At 45.2% G+C, this 17,736-nt stretch overlaps 1 protein-coding gene across 1 annotated transcript; it reads left to right on the top strand.

Annotated features, from left to right (window-relative positions):
• The first annotated feature begins 1,267 nt into the window (after positions 1–1,267).
• On the top strand, positions 1,268–10,481 carry LOC118213277 (zinc finger and BTB domain-containing protein 34-like). Its single transcript, XM_035392126.1, has 2 exons — positions 1,268–1,398; positions 8,832–10,481. The coding sequence occupies exon 2, from the start codon at positions 8,878–8,880 to the stop codon at positions 10,330–10,332; it is 1,455 nt and encodes a 484-aa protein (XP_035248017.1). The 5' UTR covers positions 1,268–1,398; positions 8,832–8,877; the 3' UTR covers positions 10,333–10,481.
• Positions 10,482–17,736: the final 7,255 nt, after the last annotated feature.

Here is a 17,736-nt window from a genome sequence, read left to right as displayed (position 1 = left end):
TACAGAAAGTACGATGTCTGCCTACATCATAACAAATTAAAAAGAGGAATGAGAAACAATTTTATACCCTCAAAAAAGATTGAAACATGAATTAAAGAGCCCCCAAAAATACCAGCGAAAAGAGAAATTTACTTTTGTTCTCAAAAATATTTAGATTCTGTTTGGGGTTGCAGTGCACCTTTCCACATAACATAAAACCAGAAAAACATCTGGGCTAGCAGTTTCCCAAAAGTTGACAGATTCATGGGAGCAGTCAAAAAGATTTTCAAGCGTTGTCCAAGTGGAAACTCTGCTTCATGGCAATTTTTAGGAACAGAAATCAAGGTTCAAACTGGACAATTGCACTGGATTCCAGCATTTCACAGGTACTGTACTTCCAAATTAGTCAATTACAAATTATTGTCATGTGAATGAGGTAGTGCAGTGACATTTGTGGAATTCTGCCTGTCCCAAGCAAATCCATCCATCCAACCATTATCTATACTGGCTTATCCTAGGCAGGGTCACGGCGGGTTCTGGAGCCCATCCCAGCGTACATTTGGCAAGAGGCGGGAATACACCCTGGACAGGTTGCCAAGCTACCGCAGGGCACACATACCATTTACTCACACTCATACCTATGGGCAATTTAGAGTCGCAAATTCATTGATGCAGAATCATATGTATCTTCGTCTAGGCAAATTAACACAAAACACTTTCAAAGAATGACAGATGGGACAGTAACGACAAAACATGATCAAACGAAATTGCAAGGTTTAAAACTCGCATTTGAGTTCACCTTCCGTATAAGCGTACTGCTGTAAACAATTTCCTTGTCATAATCAGTCTTATTTAACGATTTTAATGCAGGTAATGTAACTACATTTTTATGCCAACTTCCCACTGCTTAGAAAAAATAAAATAAATCACCGTCCGATGCTATAAAAATGTATGCATCATGCGAGATCTATCCATTGAAAGCAGCAAATAACAGTGTGGCATCATTGCTGTCAATCATCGCCTGGGCTTAATTAGTGGCAGTTGATTACATAGATTACTGGAAAGAGGCCGGTGAATGATCTACTGACAGGAAAGTTCTACCGACCTATTGCTGAGGGATGACTGAATTTCAGGTGAGGGCCCGAGATAAACTGGTTTCCCCCGTTGTGAGATTGGCTTGCGTTATCTACACAAAAACTTCCCCTCCAGAATCTGGCAACTTCACACTTTCGACACGGAAGCTAGCGCTCACGAGAGTTGACACATTCACTTCCGGTGGAGAAGTGAGGTGGACAACGAGGAAAAATTGCAACAGAGAGCCGCACAGACCGGTGGAGCGGAGTCGCTAGCGCCGTGCATAGTAGTTGGAAGTCTGGAGCGAAGCGCTCGGGGGAATGGGTGACATTTAATTAGGAAAAGGTGAGATTTAATTCATTAATTTTTTTACTTTTTTATACTGCATTTCCCGAGCCCAGTGTGCATTTAGACTGCCACAGTGTTGTTGCTTTTTGACGTCCTAGCAAGCTAGCTAACACATTTAGCTAGACGAATTAAGGAAGATGGCAAGCTAACGCTAGCTGAATAGCCAGGTCGTGGTCATTTTCATGACCCTAAAATATCCAACTCTTTCATGTCGTGTTAGCGAGCATAAGTTAGGTAACTGTTAGTTGGCATGGAACCAATGGCGACGAAACTGTTTCGTCTGCTTAGAAGAAACAGATAATTGTATGAATTTGGCTAATTAACGTAATGTATTGTAAGAATTTATATTTGACGTTACAGTTGGTAGCTAGGCAATAATATAACTTGGGTGGTTAACTGGCGAACCAGCTAACTGTTGTCATGGCCTTTTCAAATTTTGATTTTAACATTTTGTAGCTTTTGCTTTGTACTAGGTGTCAGAAAGTTGCTGACTAAAGATACTGTGTGTTTTTCAATTGCTAGCGCTCACAAAGGTTAGCCATCGATAGATAGCAAATGCACACACCTAGCTGAATGTGAAATATTTAGCCTTGCTGTTTATTTATTGCTGGAGTTTTCTTATTGGCAAATAGAAAGCAAGTTAATGCTAGCGCTAGTGTACATCCTAGCCAGCTAGTTGGCGAGCTAACACACTTATACTTCTAATTACAAAGTGTTCCAAAACAATGTTGTCGTTAATAATCGGACAGTGTGTGATTGCAGCAACTAATTTAGTGTTAGCTAATGTTATTGTAAAATATGTCGCATGACATATTTAGTCATGTAATGATGTCTGAATTTGTTAAATAGCAGTCTAGTTAACTTAGCTAACATTAGTTGGTAGGTAGATGACAATAGTAGTTAGTTAGCTAGCTAGCTAGCTAGCTATCGTTAGCCATATGCTTCATTTGGAATTGAATGATTTACCCCCCCCCCCCCATTTCGTATTTACAACTGAAATGACGTATCGACAACGCCTGTAGCAATTTTTAAATTTACAAGGCAGCTGGCTAGTCGAAGAGCTACGACCTAATATCTCTATGTTTGTGTATAGTTAATGCAGCAAGCTAACTATTAACACGTGGATGTCCGTTCCAAAACGGGTTTTAACAGGACAACTTGGTTTTGTTCCAAGTTCGGTTGTCTGGTTCTAAAGATATACACTCCTCTGTTCTGCTTATTAGCTAACGTTCGTTAGTCCGTGGTACGCTTTTATCATTCAGTGTGCCCGAGGCCAGACTGAGCGTGTAGGTTGTGGTCTAAATGCGCTCGTAGTGCCTGTACGGCTGTCACCTCGCGCACCCTTTGTCCTAGTGTGGGGCCTCTTCTCATATTTATAGTTACAGCCTCTTGAGTCTTTGTTTTATATACTCCAAACAGTGAGGCAAGCGTATTAAAATTGGCTATATCCTGAAAAAACGCGTGGGTTGTAATTCTCTACACCTAGTTGTAAAGTTGGCTACCTTTGAAAGCATAAATCTGCTGTGAACTTAAAGGCACATGCTGGTGACTTCTTCCCACTGGGGTAATTCCGGTCATTCAGAGCCTTTGCTCTATCAACCTGAATCCTACGTGCTGGTGACTGCCCGACCCTTAACCATTTCCCTGAAAACAGCAGTCAGTATTGGAATGAAAACCTGTTTGTACCGGTTGTCTTTTAATGCGTTCCACGAAAATGGCCGTTGATTGTAGACGTTGCCGTGACAAGATTTTGCTAGTCGCAAAAGCAGTCTGAAGAGACTAACACGTACATCACACAGTGGCATATTTTATATTTGTGTCCATAATAGTCTCCAGACCTATGCACACGGGGGCTGTGTACCTCGGTGTACAGATGCTGCAACTCCTCTATGGTAAGTGCTTAGTACTGTACACTAACATTTTTTCCAAGGAGTACATGTGCTCCTATTTTAAAAACGAATGCACTAATGCATCCCAGTAGGTAGATGTGCTCCTAAGTTATTTTTTCCAGTTAGCACACATCAATGTTGAGGAGCAAATGCTCCTAAAATGGGAGCGCTGTCAAGCCCTGTTATCAATATCCAGTTAAAATACAAGGTAGTAATATTAACATTAAACACATTAAGTGAAATTGTAAAAATTAAAAGGAAATGATACCAAACAACCAACACATGGGGTAGTGCAAAACCATAAATTAAATGGCCCATCTGGGGTGGGCTGCAGGTGCCCCTCTTTGGGATAATTTGTTTGAACATGTTTTCTGGGCGTGGGTTGCCACTGGATCATGAGTTACCTGTCTGTGTTGCCAGTGTGAGAACCATGAGTTGCTTGGGTTTTGGTTGCCAGTGTGAGGTAGAGGGTCAGGATTTCATGTTGAATCTTCCTTCTGGCAGAGTGCGACAGGCTTAGCTCAGTGGGGTTGAAATGGAAGAGAACAGTATGCTTTGTCCAATTTCTCATTGCGTTGTGGGTAATGGAGTGCTATATTTATTAGCTCATGATTATGGCAGTTGAATGAGAAGTCATCTTAACTTACTTTCTTTTAAAAATTTGGCACCCAGAATGGAGCTGAGCATGTCAAATTCCCACCTTAATTTGGAATTGGCAACTGTCTACAGCCGCGTTCATGTACAAACCCCATTGCTAAATTGGGATAGTGTCGACAAGCACTGTTCCCCTCTGAAACATGTTGTCGCCAGTCTGCTTCTTATCACAAATCGGACTACAGCTGAGCTAGCACAGAGTGGAGTCTGAGGATGACCTTTCATATGAGGCTTTAACTTGCCGTCCTTGAGAGCGCCCAATCCACCAGAGGGGGTCGCTTGATAGCGATGAATTTCGGACCCCTAGCCATCCCATGCTCTGGGCGCCGCTATTGGCAATTGCATGTTGCCCTGTGGAGCAACCAACCACAGTAAGGTCTAGCACAGTCTGGATTAAATGTGAGACCGTGGGGCTCGTCCATGCAAGAAACCTTCATTTCTCCCCATCCAATTTGACTGTAGCTGTTTTTAATTAAATAAAAACCTTTTTTTTCAGGCAGAGATAGTTCATCATACTGTATTGTGAATCCAAGACATGGATAGATCTAAAACTGTCATGTAATGGGGACAAGGCTAGCAGAAACCATTCAATGAAATAAAAAAAGAACAGAAACCTCCCCTCATCCCCTCCCGCTGCCACCGCTGAGCTGTTTATTAGGAGGCTAGCCATTGTAGGAAGTCTGGCATGAGATGATTGCGCTTCTGGCCATTTCCATAGTAACAGAGTGATGTTCAGATTTTGAATTGTATGAAAAACAAAAACCTGAGGACAAATTTTTAATTTGGCTTGAAAAGCCAATGTTGAAATATGCCTGTTTACTTGCAATAATTATAACTAACAGAAAACTAACTAATATTAGTTTGGGTTGAGCTTGCATTGATGTTGCTAACATTACTCGCCATGCCAGAGATTTTGTCAGTTTGAAGCTTTGGAAGAGAGATGGTCTGTATCTGTGACAACTGCAGCAGCTGATTTGTGATGTCCGCTGCAAGTGTGTTCTTGTATGTCGCTTTGGATAAGCACCTGCCAAATATATGTAATGCAATGTAATGTAATGTTTCGCTTCAGAAAGTTTCATCATTGTTAATTAATTGGAAATTTTCAATATAACAATCATAAATATCTCAAAAAAATATTTGAGGTATTGACAGAAAAAGCACATGTAATTCAATTCGATACTAGGGGACGCCACTGGCCAAATTTGGTCGGTCTGGCTGAGAAACTGGGGGAGGAATATAATACAGAAAATTGAAGAAATAATAATTAGCAGGACAGTAAGTCAGCTTTTTCAAGCCAACTTAATTAACAAATTATACAAGTCTGTGCTTATGACTACTTTCAAACATTTCGATTTAGAAATCGCCTTGAGGAAAAGTTCTTTTGGGATTCAAGGTAAAACATATTAGGCATTAGTCGGTTGCAGCAGGTTCCCCCACTACAGTGTGGAAAGTGGTTATGAAAAGCCTGCCTGGTTTCAGCTGTACAGTGGAGAAAAGAGTAGAAGATATTGCCCACAGGGAATTTATCTCCTTTGGTTTTTTTTGTGAAAGATTTATTTTGAAGTTGTGGGATCTGTATCGTTAGTGAAGTGTGGAGTGATGCTGCCCCGATGTACGTTCATGTGGAAATGTAGGCCATGGTTTTGGCCTTATTTCCCAAATGGCTGGTGTCATGTCCTTGGACGCCCTAGGTGCTGGTGAATTTGGTGAGTCTTTCCCACGGTTGGCTTCATAAAAACTGACTGGTTTCTGACAGGGCTTCTGTGTCACTGCCAAGATGGGCTGATAAGTAAGGGTGTGGTGCAGTGGTGCGTGACACGCCACCTGGGCTGTGGCGGCACGCTGCTCCGCTCACGCAGCGAGGGTGACGAGGAGCCAGCCGGATCCAGCCGGTTCTGGAACTCCTGGGGAAGGAAGATTGTTTGGCGACGTTATCTTGAGGGATTATTTGTTCAGAAAGTGACACTCAAGAAATCTGAAGGCGCTGGAGAAACAGTGTCAGTGAGGACTGCTGTGAATGTGTGTGTGTGTGTGTGTGTATGTGAAAGAGAGTGAGTGTTAGAATGCATTTGAGAGTCCTCTGTGTGTTGTCTCCCAGGCCAGGGGGTTCCTGCTCCCAGTGCTCCTGTGCTGTTATGGGGGTGTCATTGGGGGGTGTTATTGTCTCAAAAATAAAGAAATAAATGTAAGTAACTGATCCACATATAAATGTAGCCGCATGTATTTGTGGATCAGCTGAAATTTATGATGTGTGCAGTGTGGGGAGGAAGGGTGGTTTTACGCGTAGAGATATTGCTTTCAAGATCGGACAATCAGTTTGTTAAATATACACACATTTGTGACGCCAGGGTACCTTCCGAAATAGAACCTTCTGAGAAATGCACTTGCAGTGAAGGTTTTTTTCATCGTGAGGTTGTTGCAGTGTTTCCCGTACGTTGACTTTATTTGGGCAGCCCGTCTGAATAGATTTGCCCTCGTCCAAAAATATGTTTTTGTACGTAATGTTTATTTCTGTGAGCAACAACCACTAAGTGCTGAACCCCCCCCCCCCCCCCTTCCCGTCAACAGTTTCTAGTTTACCGCAATGCAAATGCAGTTCAAAATGAAAATGCGTATGTGCAATAAAATTATTGTGGTGAACCGTGGTGGACGGCCCAACACGTTTTAAATTAAGTATTCTTTCCCCTGTGGACTGTTTTGCATTCCTTGCAATTTAAAGGCTAGTTCAGACCAAAGATTCGCGACGCGACAAGTTCCAACTGGCGACTGTTGGGTTTGCAGCATTCTAAAACCGTAAAACTGACCTGTTCCCATTAAAGCGCGGAGGCGAGGTGTTGCTTACGGTTACCGTAGCAACGATTCTATCCTCTTCCTTGAATATCGCTCGCTTCCTTGTTGATTGCAATATTCATCTGACAGATATCCATAGGTCAATACAGTGAAAATGGATGAAAGTAGCGGCGACAGTGCGATGCTTGCTGTAGCAGCGGTGCTGTTAATAAGAGCAAGGCTCAGTCAGAGCCGGACGTCCAGTGCTTGGAGGCGGCCATGCGTGCTTCAGCACCCGGCACACTGAGAGTACGCTTAGGCTAGCTGAGCAAGGCTCTAGATTTACTGTCATTTCTTAAAGGGGAATTTCACTTTATAACACTTCTGGGGTCATTTTCACAGCTACCTGGGTGCACAGAAAAGGCCAGGTAGGTGTGAAAATGACCCCAGAAGTGTTATAAAGTGAAATTCCCCTTTAATTTCCCCATTTCTCCGAGCAGTGTGCTCCCCGAAGAGGTGTCACCGTCGATCGGGACGAGACTATTCGTGTAACCGTGCGCTCTTTAATTACCACAGTGATTTTTTTTTTAAATGTAAAGTTGTTGCCAGTGCAAACGCCACTACCTGCTACACACACCTGTCACCCTCCCCAAAACCCATCCCACAACCCCCCCCCCCAAGTCCGCGCCTCCACCGACTACTAAAATGTTTTTATCGGAAGCATCAGAAACATCGGCATCGTTGTTGCTTTTGGTTCCTTTGCAGTGTTGTCTGCCTTCTTTTTGACTCCCACCCTCTTGGAGGCCGCCAGCGTAATGTACATTTTCCGCTGTCAATCAACACTATTTTAAAATTATTATTGGAATGTTACATATTCAAGTCAATGGCAGTCAGCCAAACGTGTTCAGGAGTGGTGGAGAAAAAACCTCACAAACTAGTTCTGTTACGCTGTATGGTACAGAGAGGCACACCAGGTTATCTGGGGTGTGTGACCCGAAGTGATGTAAACCCCCTATCTAAATAACTGTAGAAATTGGATTATTGCAATTGTCCTCACAAATAATGTGTTAGTGAATTAGTGTTCAGTTGTGACCCACATAAAAACAATCCTTGCCCATTTAGGCCAAAGCCTTTTTTTCCTAATGGAATTAGATTTTTGTATGCAGTTTTTACGCAGGTAATGACGTTGCATGTCTTTTCTACTTGCCATTGCCTCAGGGGAGGTCACTGACCCAAGACTAAAATAATAATAATAATTTGGCAGTTCTGTGTGACCACGTGGGAACACTCTCCATCACCATGTGCGTTTAACCAGTGTGATAAATGACTGACAAGAGGGCTCTATCGATATATGCATGTTTCTGTGTACATGGGTGAAGGTGCTGTCCTGTCAAGCAAGACATTACATGATTAGTGCTCTTGTTATTAGTAACCATGAGAAACCATATATTGAGCATGTTAAAGTACATCAAGTATATCGAACATCTCGCACTGAGAAGCAGAAAGCGGATCAATCCACACTGATCGCAGTCTCGCTCTCACTGTTGGGCGGATGACATGGAAAATGTAACCCGGGAGTCTGATTAGAAATTACGTGACTAAAAAAATAATTGGTATCATAATCTGTAGGATTACTCAAAAACTGTAATCTGATCTGATTACTTCCACTGTCATTAGCCAAGTCAGAGGTCATGATCACGCAAGATTCTGCATCAAAAAATGCTCTGCGTTCTGTAAAGACCGATATTCCCAGGTGTTTTTTAAGATTACGGTGGGCGATGACCCAGACTTCAACCACAACAAAATAATTACACCTGTTTCTCTGAGCCAGTCATCCAGCCAAGCACGGCGTAGAAGGTGGCCAACTGTCAGCCCGCGTATGTCTGCTCTCTTGTGGCTGGAGGTTCGATCCCCTCCGTGGCACTGCGTACACTGTGAGCCTGTTTCTGTGCGTTTCTGGCCTGTTTCTTCCTGTCTGCTTTGCCTCCTCTGAATAAAGTGAACAGCATAAGAAGGGCGGCCTGGCCGCTGTGCTTTGCTCAGAGATTATGTAAATAATTAGAAGACGGAAGCGGTGCCTTGATGGTAACGCTGTGGGTGTCTGTGCTCGTTCTCCAGGGCTGCGCGCGGGACGAGAGGACGCCAGAGCAGGGGGGGGAGCAGGATGGACGAGGCGGGCGGCCTGGTGGAGTTCGACGTGCCCGAGTTCAGCAGCGGCGTGCTGAGGCAGCTGAACGAGCTGCGGCTGCAGGGCAAGCTGTGCGACATCGTGGTGCACATCCAGGGCCGGCCCTTCCGCGCCCACAAGGCCGTGCTGGCCGCCAGCTCGCCCTACTTCCGCGACCACTCGGCGCTGGGCACCATGAGCGGCCTCTCCATCTCCGTCATCAAGAGCCCCGAGGTGTTCGAGCGGCTGCTGGCCTTCTGCTACACGGGCCGCATGTCGCTGCGCCTCCGCGACGTGGTCAGCTTCCTGACCGCCGCCAGCTTCCTGCAGATGCAGGACGTCATCGACCGCTGCACGCGCATCCTGGAGGGCCTGCACTCCAAGATCAGCCTGCCCCCCGGGGCCGGCCCGGGCAGGGCGGGGGCGGCGCACGGGGCGGGGCACAACGGCGTGGGGGAGGGGGGGGAGGAGGAGGATGAGGAGGAGGAGGGCGACGTGTTGGGAGACCCGAGCCCCGCCCACTTCCCGCGCGAGGAGGTGGCGGGGAGGGGCCGGGGGCGGCGCCCGGCGGAGGAGGAGCGCCGCTCGGATCGCGGGAGCAGCGACGGGGAGGCGGAGCTGGAGCAGGTGGAGCTGATTGGCCGGGACGGGCAGGTGACGGACGTGCGGGTGAAGCTGGAGAGGGAAGGCGGCGACGTCGATGGCGGTGGCGACGTTGGCGGCTACCCCATGGAGACGGCGGACGGGGAGCAAGTGCTGGCGGTGAGCGTGGGGTCCTCGGTCCTGCGGCCCGTCGTGTACCCCTACCCCCAGCCGGCCCCCGCCCACTCCCCCGCCGGCCACGCCCGCCATGGCAGGCCCAGCCCTTCCCGCTCCCTGCTGGGCGGTTACTACGGCAACCGAGGGAGACCCAAGCGGGCGTCGGCTCTGGCGGCGGGGGTGGGGGCGGGAGAGGGGACGGGCGTCGCCCAGAAGGAGGGGCTGGAGAACGACGTGCGGGTGCGCAGCCTGCGGGCCCAGTGGGGGTCGCCCGGCGACCCTTACGGTCCCCACGGCGACCGGCTGGTCTGCGTTTACTGCGGCAAGTCCTTCAACCAGAAGGGCAGCCTGGACCGGCACATGCGGCTGCACATGGGCATCACGCCCTTCGCCTGCATCTACTGCGGCAAGCGCTACACGCGCAAGGACCAGCTGGAGTACCACATCCGCGGCCACACGGACAACAAGCCCTTCAGCTGCCACCTCTGCGGCAAGAGCTTCCCCTTCCAGGGCACGCTCAACCAGCACCTGCGCAAGAAGCACCTGACCGCCGCCCCCAGCGACTCCCCCGAGGCCCCGGTCCACGAGCCCGACGACGCCCCGCCCCCCAAGCCCCGCCCCCACCTGCCCTACGAGCCGCCGCCCCCGACCGGCAGCAACAACGGCAAGGAGAGTCCCAACGCCAGCCCCTAGGGGGCGCCAAATCTTCACCTCCTCCCCCCCTGTGTTCTCAAGGGTTACTTTATATTGGGTTCTTGTTTCTTTGTTCTCATGTCTGAAGCTTTAAGGTTGTGTGTGTGTGTTTGTGTATACAAACACAATCATTAATAGTTAGAATTTTATTTCATTTGTCTCTTTGGATTTTTATTACTTCATTTTATTTTTTTATTTGACCTGGTGTTAGGATTTTCATACCTCTTGTCCGTGTTGCAAAGGTCAAAGGTCACGAGGGGGGGGGGGAGAAATTACCAACAATCTTTTTAAAAAGGAAATCACGTACTCTGAAGAAATTTGAGTAAAAAGGGAAGGTGCAAGTGAAATTTTTAGGGTCTAGAGTGTAGGATGAGGGGGCCTAGTAATCAGGGCAGCCTTCCCGAACCCTTTATAAATATGTGTATATATTTTATATATGAGAAACTTCTTTGCGTATGTAGAACGTGATCAAGGCAAGTTGCAATAAGAAAACTCTCAGATCTCTGCCGTATCTTAACACAGGCTCCTTCACACACACGCCTGTGCTTCAGGAGGAGAAAACACACTTTTCAGCCATGAAAAGCTATCTTTATCAGGTAATACCTCATGCCACACAAAAAACACAGAACAGTGTTCACTCTACTGGTTCTACCTCATATTACAATAACTTGACAGGAAAGAAATATATGTATCAACCACAGTTCTTAAGACCTTGTTTTTTTTTTTTACAGGGAATTTGCATTTTCATCGTCGGGCTTTTAGCAAACCGTTTGTGAAACTGCTCTGAATAGATAAAGAAACAGGCTTCATGAATCGGAGGCGGGGGGGGGGGGTGTTAGTGCTTGCTTGTTTAGGCAGGAATTGCTGTTAGCTGCTGGGGGCTGCAGTGAGCTAGCTGGCTAACTTCAGGGGTGAAGAGGGCTGTTGTGGGGTAGGGCACGTATGCCTCAGACACACAGACCTTAGAGGATGAGTTTCTGCTCCAGTCCATCGTTTAAAACCGCAGTATTGTGTTTCTGTCACCAGTGAGCCTTTTACAGGAAGGAATGAGTATGATTTTTATTGTTGATGTGGGTTGGGTTTTTAAAAAAAAAACATTTTCCTTTTTAAAAATTTTTTAAAGTGGTGAAAGCTTGTGCTGTCCAGATTTGGGGATTGAACGTTGATTTGAAAACTCATTTTGGATGAGCAGGTTCATTTTTGATCTGGATGTATAAATAAGCTTAAAGCTTAAAATATGCAAATTTTGCCCCCCCCCCCCGCCACCGTGGTGTGCTGCTTCTCCGTCCGTAGCGCTTTCAGTTCGGCCCCCCCCCCCCGTGCTTCAGCACACACCACGCGCTCTGTCTGTCTTCTGTTCAACCCCCCCTCCACCAGTGCCCATCCACATCCTGGGGGCGGACCTGGGGACTGGATCTGTCGTTTTAGTTAAAGTCAGTTTCGTTTTGGATGGTTGAAGTGGGACAGGAAGCTTCTAGATTAAGAATAAGCGAGAAGGCTCCGGAACACCTCTGCTCTGTTGAAGAGTGGATTTCTCAGACCTCAGACCTTTAGAAAGACCTGCAATACCTCTGGAACGTGTTCATCCTCAGTGTGCTTCTTTCCCTTATTTTTAGGCAAAATGAGAAAAATGCATATTTTACACATTTTCAGTTTGGCTCTCAGGAAGGATTGAGGACAGACTGGGCGGGGCGGGGTGCTGTGTTGTCAGAGACGGGGGTCCACAGAGCTGGATATCGCATTTTTGTGGGAATTTCAACCGGTCGATGCGCGCCTGCTCATTAGAGGGACCCAAGTTATGGCAAACCTTTCGTCACGTTGCGGAGGAGAGTTTAGTGTGTGGGGGAATTACCGCTATGCAGCGGCATGTCTAGACTGGGACCTGCAGAATCGCACACAGTGGGGTTTTCAGAGGACAGAGTAAACCCTGCTGTGCCTCCCCCCCCCCCCCCCCCCCCCCCCCCCCCATGTACATGTACATGTACATTATGTTCTGTTATGAGCCACTGCAGTGTGTTTTTTAGAACAACCTGCCCAGCCTAGAGGCCTGGAAGTGGGGGTAAATAGACCTCCTGTGGACATGAAGAACGCCCAGGGTGTTAATATTTTACACTGCAGGATGTAGAGCAGTCGCTGGCACAGCGAGACTCGAGAGGTGCACCGCTTCCGAATTTGGAGAAAAGAAAAAGGTGTGCTGCAGATGTATTTAATACAGTCTCAGCTGGTCAGTCAGGGCTGCTTAATGTTCTTTTTTTAAACAGGTGCTTCTTTTAGCACAAGCCTTCTCCCTAACACCACAGGCCGTAGTCATTTTTTCCCCTTCAAAAAGAAAATAAATAAACAAAAACTCCCAGCTCTTTGATTATGGGATTATTTGGGCTGCTTTTGCAACATTTTGTTTGCCACTATGGCCAGGGTCGTTGCTCGTGGGGTGAAAGGTGGTGACTGTTCTAGGGGCCCACAGCTGGAGAGGGCCCACAAAAATTCCAGTAGCTTGGGGCCCACAGCATTATTCCTTCTGGGGGCCCAGTATTCCTAGATACGCGCCCCTGACTATTGCATTAACGTTCACTGTTTGGCAGCCGTTTTGCTGATACTTTTAACGTTCAGTTTGGGTTTTTAAATATTGTTATTCCCTGTTCATCAGGAAGTCATGATAAATGTTTGGTGTACAGCCAAAACAAATCTTACAGTACATTTTGACCTGTCTTAATGGTTTTAGTGTATTTGTTCTGTAGAAAATGTTTCTACAGAGTTACTTATGTCCAGTGCTTTATCGCAGCATGCGCTTTGAATAATTAGAATTACTTTATAATCATTGTGTGCAGCACATGCTCCTATTTTACGTTGACGTTACGTTTCCACGAACTGTTCTGTGCCTATCTGGTATCCAGAAACACTTTACTGTGTATGCAGCTCAACAGGCAAACTCGCGGGCACCCAGTCGACCAGCAGGGGTCAGCGGTGTGTAATGAGACTCACCCATCCTGACCAATAGAAACCCTCCCCTCCCTGGGCAGTGCTAGAGCCAATTTTGTGTCTGAAGAACAGTGCTTTAGCAGGATGATCCACCCAGTGCCCCAATGGGAGAGAGCCTTGTCAGCTTGTGAGCCAAGCAGCCTTTCTTCCCCAAAAACAAACAAAAAAAAACCATCATAAATTGATCATATTTTTTATCTGCTGTAAATCCTACACTGATATATAACAGTTTACTTATTCATTTATATGTGAACCCCGATTCGGTGCAGAATCCCTGCTGCTGCGTCTCGAGGCCTGGTGTTGAATTGACATGGCACAGTCGGGTAGTTCCATGCGTGCTGCAAACCCGCTTTTTTGCCCCTTTTCCACACTTTCACTCCAAGGACGTGTTCAGCTCAGTCAGGACATTACATGTTATACAAACAATGTGAATTTTTTTTCTTTTTTTTTGTTTTGTTGCTATGATTGCTTTGGAATCTGCTCGTATATGATTGTCCCTGCTGGCGTTTAGAGGCCGAACTGATAGTCCCTGTTACCGTGGTGGAAACTGCCTTGCCTGTTAGCCGCAGTTTAGCGTTAGCGGCTACGCGTCTGAGTATGGAAACGAACGCCGCGGCACCTGAGCGTAAGGCGTGGCCACCTGTGGGTCCACCTGTGCTCATACTGGGTGGGTGGGTGGGGGGGGGGGTTCTGAGAGTGTCCCAGCTGTTTCCACCAATAGCGATGTCCCGAGAACGCTCTCATCGAACAGTGGCAGCTCTGAGCCGCGCTTAACCTGCTGAGATGCAGAACTGTTTGGCTTCGATTGGGTTTCTTTCGAAAGCTCGCGCTGCTTCACCCACAGTGGACTGGAACCAGCTGCGTGCTTGAGATTATTATTATTATTATTCTTATTGCTGTTACATTTTCTCATTTGATTCTGCTGTCAGTCAAAGCGGATTTTAATTTCAAAGCCTGGCTCTGTGTTGGGGTCATACCTCCACAAGGGGGCTCTTTGAACATGGCAGACTCGCCCTGAAAGGGATTTAGCTATGAAATGCCTTCTAGTTTTTTTCCCCTTTATAGGGGGGATGTACACAAGTGGTGCAAGTAAGATTATGTTTATTGACTCCACATAGTAAGCGGGAAGCGGGGAGGGGCTTTGAACACTTTTTCTTTATTATTGCAGGATATACTTTTACACGCTGTTGACTTGAATTGTTCAAGACTCCACAGTAGGATTGGGGTGGGCGGGGACAGCTGCATAAGGACCTGGAACTATTCTGATGGGATTGTGGTCAGACTATGTTTGAGTGACAGCCCAGCCCTGTTTTTACTGTCAGGCTTGAGGTAGTGTACAGACACTGGTGCAGACCTTCAGCAACTACAACTGGTGCAGTCTTCCAATACATTCTTGATTGAATATTTAAGTACTGCGTCTGCAACAGAAGCAATAACTTTTTTTTCTTTAAACTGGGCGTGCTGTTACTAACAGACAAGGGTCGTGAAACTGGTTGTTGCATATTTAACAAAATGGAAACATGTTCTTAAAGTTGTCAGGGAGCTATTTGAAGTTTTTTTTTTTTTTAAGCAAGGGTTTTTTTGGGGGTGGGGATTAATATATTGCTTTATATTTTTATATGTTTTTGTGAATGTCTGGACAGGTTGAGTGACAGTGCAAACAAAGGTGCAGTTTTTAACCACACACTTGGCACTCGTGCCTGTCAGCTTGTAACTTGTGGCTCTGCAGACTGTCCAGCAGAGGGAGCTATTGTCCATTTTAGTGCTCCAAGGTCAGTGGGTTAAAAATTGCACCTCCATCTCTTGTGTCAAATGTAAACAGAGGGCGAGGGAGAGGGGCACACCCGTTTCAGAACGAGTTTTTGAAGACCGAAAAGGGGACCGACTTGCCCGTTCCCCGTTTAATTTACTCCAAGGCTAATGCTTAACCATCATAACGGACATCTAGAGCGAGAGACAATGACATTTAAACGAACAAAGGGCTAGAGATCATGCACTTACGGCTGCTGAAGAATAAAATAAATGATAAACGTTTTAAAGGGCTATAATTGTGTGAAATCATTACGTCGCGACCGTATTGTAGTGTAACATAATGAACAATGGTGGTGCGATTTCTGCCGCCACAAGTCGAATTTCCCGCGTCCAGCACCGCGAGCCAACATTAATCGCTGTATTTCTCCGGCTTGCTGGCCTAGTGACGCGGAATTAAGCCGCCGATCTCAGGGTCTGCGTGGGAGCTATGAGAAGTCTGCTTTGGCTGTGTAACGTCTCGAAAAAATTGTGCTCTTATTCTCCAGTAGGGAAGACACGTTATCATCTGCCGCTGTATGCAGGACTGGTATTCCCCACTCTTTTTGTAATTCTTAAAAATTTTTATTTTAATAAATTTTATTAAGAAAAGTCCCCCATCATCTTTGTAATCACTAACTGAAATAAAATGGCCCTTTTCATTCAGAATGTTCAGATATTTTCAGCATCCTTTCAGGTTAGTCTCATTTCTTGTAGCCTACACATTACAGTTTTCTGGTATAATATTTTTTTTCTACCTCTGTTCATGACTATGCTGCATATATTACAGGATGCATTGGTGAAATTTCAGCCGTGGGACATATTAATTCAACAAATTTTTCTAGATTCTTTACCGTTTCATAATTCTGAAGCGATGCGTGCCCTTTCTCACCCTTTTATTATTCTGCAACCGGAAATGTCCTTTGCAGGAGCTGCATGTTTTTGAGTACTGCATTCAAAGGGGAAAAGAGAGAAGTACCAACAAAATATCATAGTAAAGGTTTTACATTCACTATTTACCATATTTAGCCACGGCCTGACATGACCACACTGCAAGCTGAAAGCGTCCTTGCTGTACCTGACAAGCAGAGAATGTATCATCAGGACAGATATGTGCCCGTCTCCCTCCAACTCCACTATACCGGTAACCTCACAATTCAACAACAAACCTCAGAACTACATTTTTTTTTTTTTTTTTTTGTATTCTGTTTTTGTTTTATATACATCTATGAAACAAGTTAAGCTAGCTAGAGTTGTTTGTTGCTGTATCGATAACTTGCTATTTGTGTTTTATAGCATGAAATTTAAAAATATATATTCAAATGATATATTTTGCGCATAACCATTCTACAGTTTTTTTTCTTTTGTGAGAAAACATTGTGCTGCTTTTTTTTTCTAATGAATTTTGTTCTAAAGCTTGTAACTTGCTTTTTTATGACAGAAAAATAACAATGGAGAAAATTGCATTTGTAAAATAAAAATGCTCAACAAGCGATGTTTGTGTCCTGATATCTGACTAGAATTAAGTACTGCTTTAGAATTTATTTTTTAAAGATTGCATTAATGTAAAGGGGCAGCAGGTGGACTAATGTTACAGCTATGAATGCACAATTGTGTTGTATTGCGAATGTTTTAACAGCAGAGGGCAGCAAGGAGCAATTTACGGATGCTCATTTCAGTGTTTCCAGATTACAAATAAATTGGAGGTTTTCTGAAATAGCTGCTTTTGCTTTTCAGAACGTAGGCTATTCAGTTTTAGTTATTCTTTTACTTTCCCCAAAGCTGGTACCTTAAGCTAGAGCTGTAATTTGGGGATTTTCAAGGTCATAACCCCCCCTCCTCCCTCAAAAAAAAAAAAAAAAAAAAACTAGATTGTACATTGTGTCATCATCAGCAGCAGGTGCTGTCCCTGTTGAAGTCGACATATGGAGCGGTCACCTTTTTTGGAGTCTCAGCTGCAGCAGATGTGGGAAGGCCATTCTAATTATTTAATGTACCCTTCAGCCTTAGATGATGGCCCGGGCGCAGTCTTTATTCGTGTGGCGCATTGCTCTCCTTAAAAAATACGTAGTGTTACATTTCTCAATTTGTTTCGCACAGATCTGTAAATTCTAGTCATGGATGTGCATTAATACGAAAAAGGGTTGGCGTGCTGTGTCTAAGTCAAGTTAATATAACCAACACTAGCCTGGAAAAGACAAAAAACTATGAGCGCCTTTGTTTGACGTAGCCTACCGCAGACCTCATGCGACGTGTTTTCTGTTTGTTGCTGTTGATATTCAGTCATAAACTGTTTTGATTAGTCTTCATTTTAAACGGGCAAGTGACGCTTAATACGCCCTAGGAATTATAAAATGTATTTTCTTCCTCCATGAATACAATAGTATTATAATAAAATATGAAAATTTAAATCTTATTTTTAGGCGCATCAGTTTAAACTTCTGAATGTCCCTATTTGTTTTAAGATTTCGTCAGATTTTTTTTTTGGTCGGTATTTGGGTGCATCGTGTTTGTGTGATTTCAACCAGCCCCAAAAGAATTACTGCCAAGTAGATAAAATAGATCTACTTGGCTTCTCTCAAATTAGACGAAGTTATGCTGAATTGCGAGATGATGTCTACGTTGTCGTTTGTAAAC

Source organism: Anguilla anguilla, chromosome 14 (genome assembly GCF_013347855.1).
Source record: "Anguilla anguilla isolate fAngAng1 chromosome 14, fAngAng1.pri, whole genome shotgun sequence".
Lineage (NCBI taxonomy): Eukaryota > Metazoa > Chordata > Actinopteri > Anguilliformes > Anguillidae > Anguilla > Anguilla anguilla.
This window is presented reverse-complemented; position numbering and strand designations above follow the sequence as displayed.

Excerpts from the sequence above, each read along its gene's own strand:
- LOC118213277 (XM_035392126.1), top strand. The coding sequence starts at position 8,878 with ATGGACGAGGCGGGCGGCCTGGTGGAGTTCGACGTGCCCGAGTTCAGC.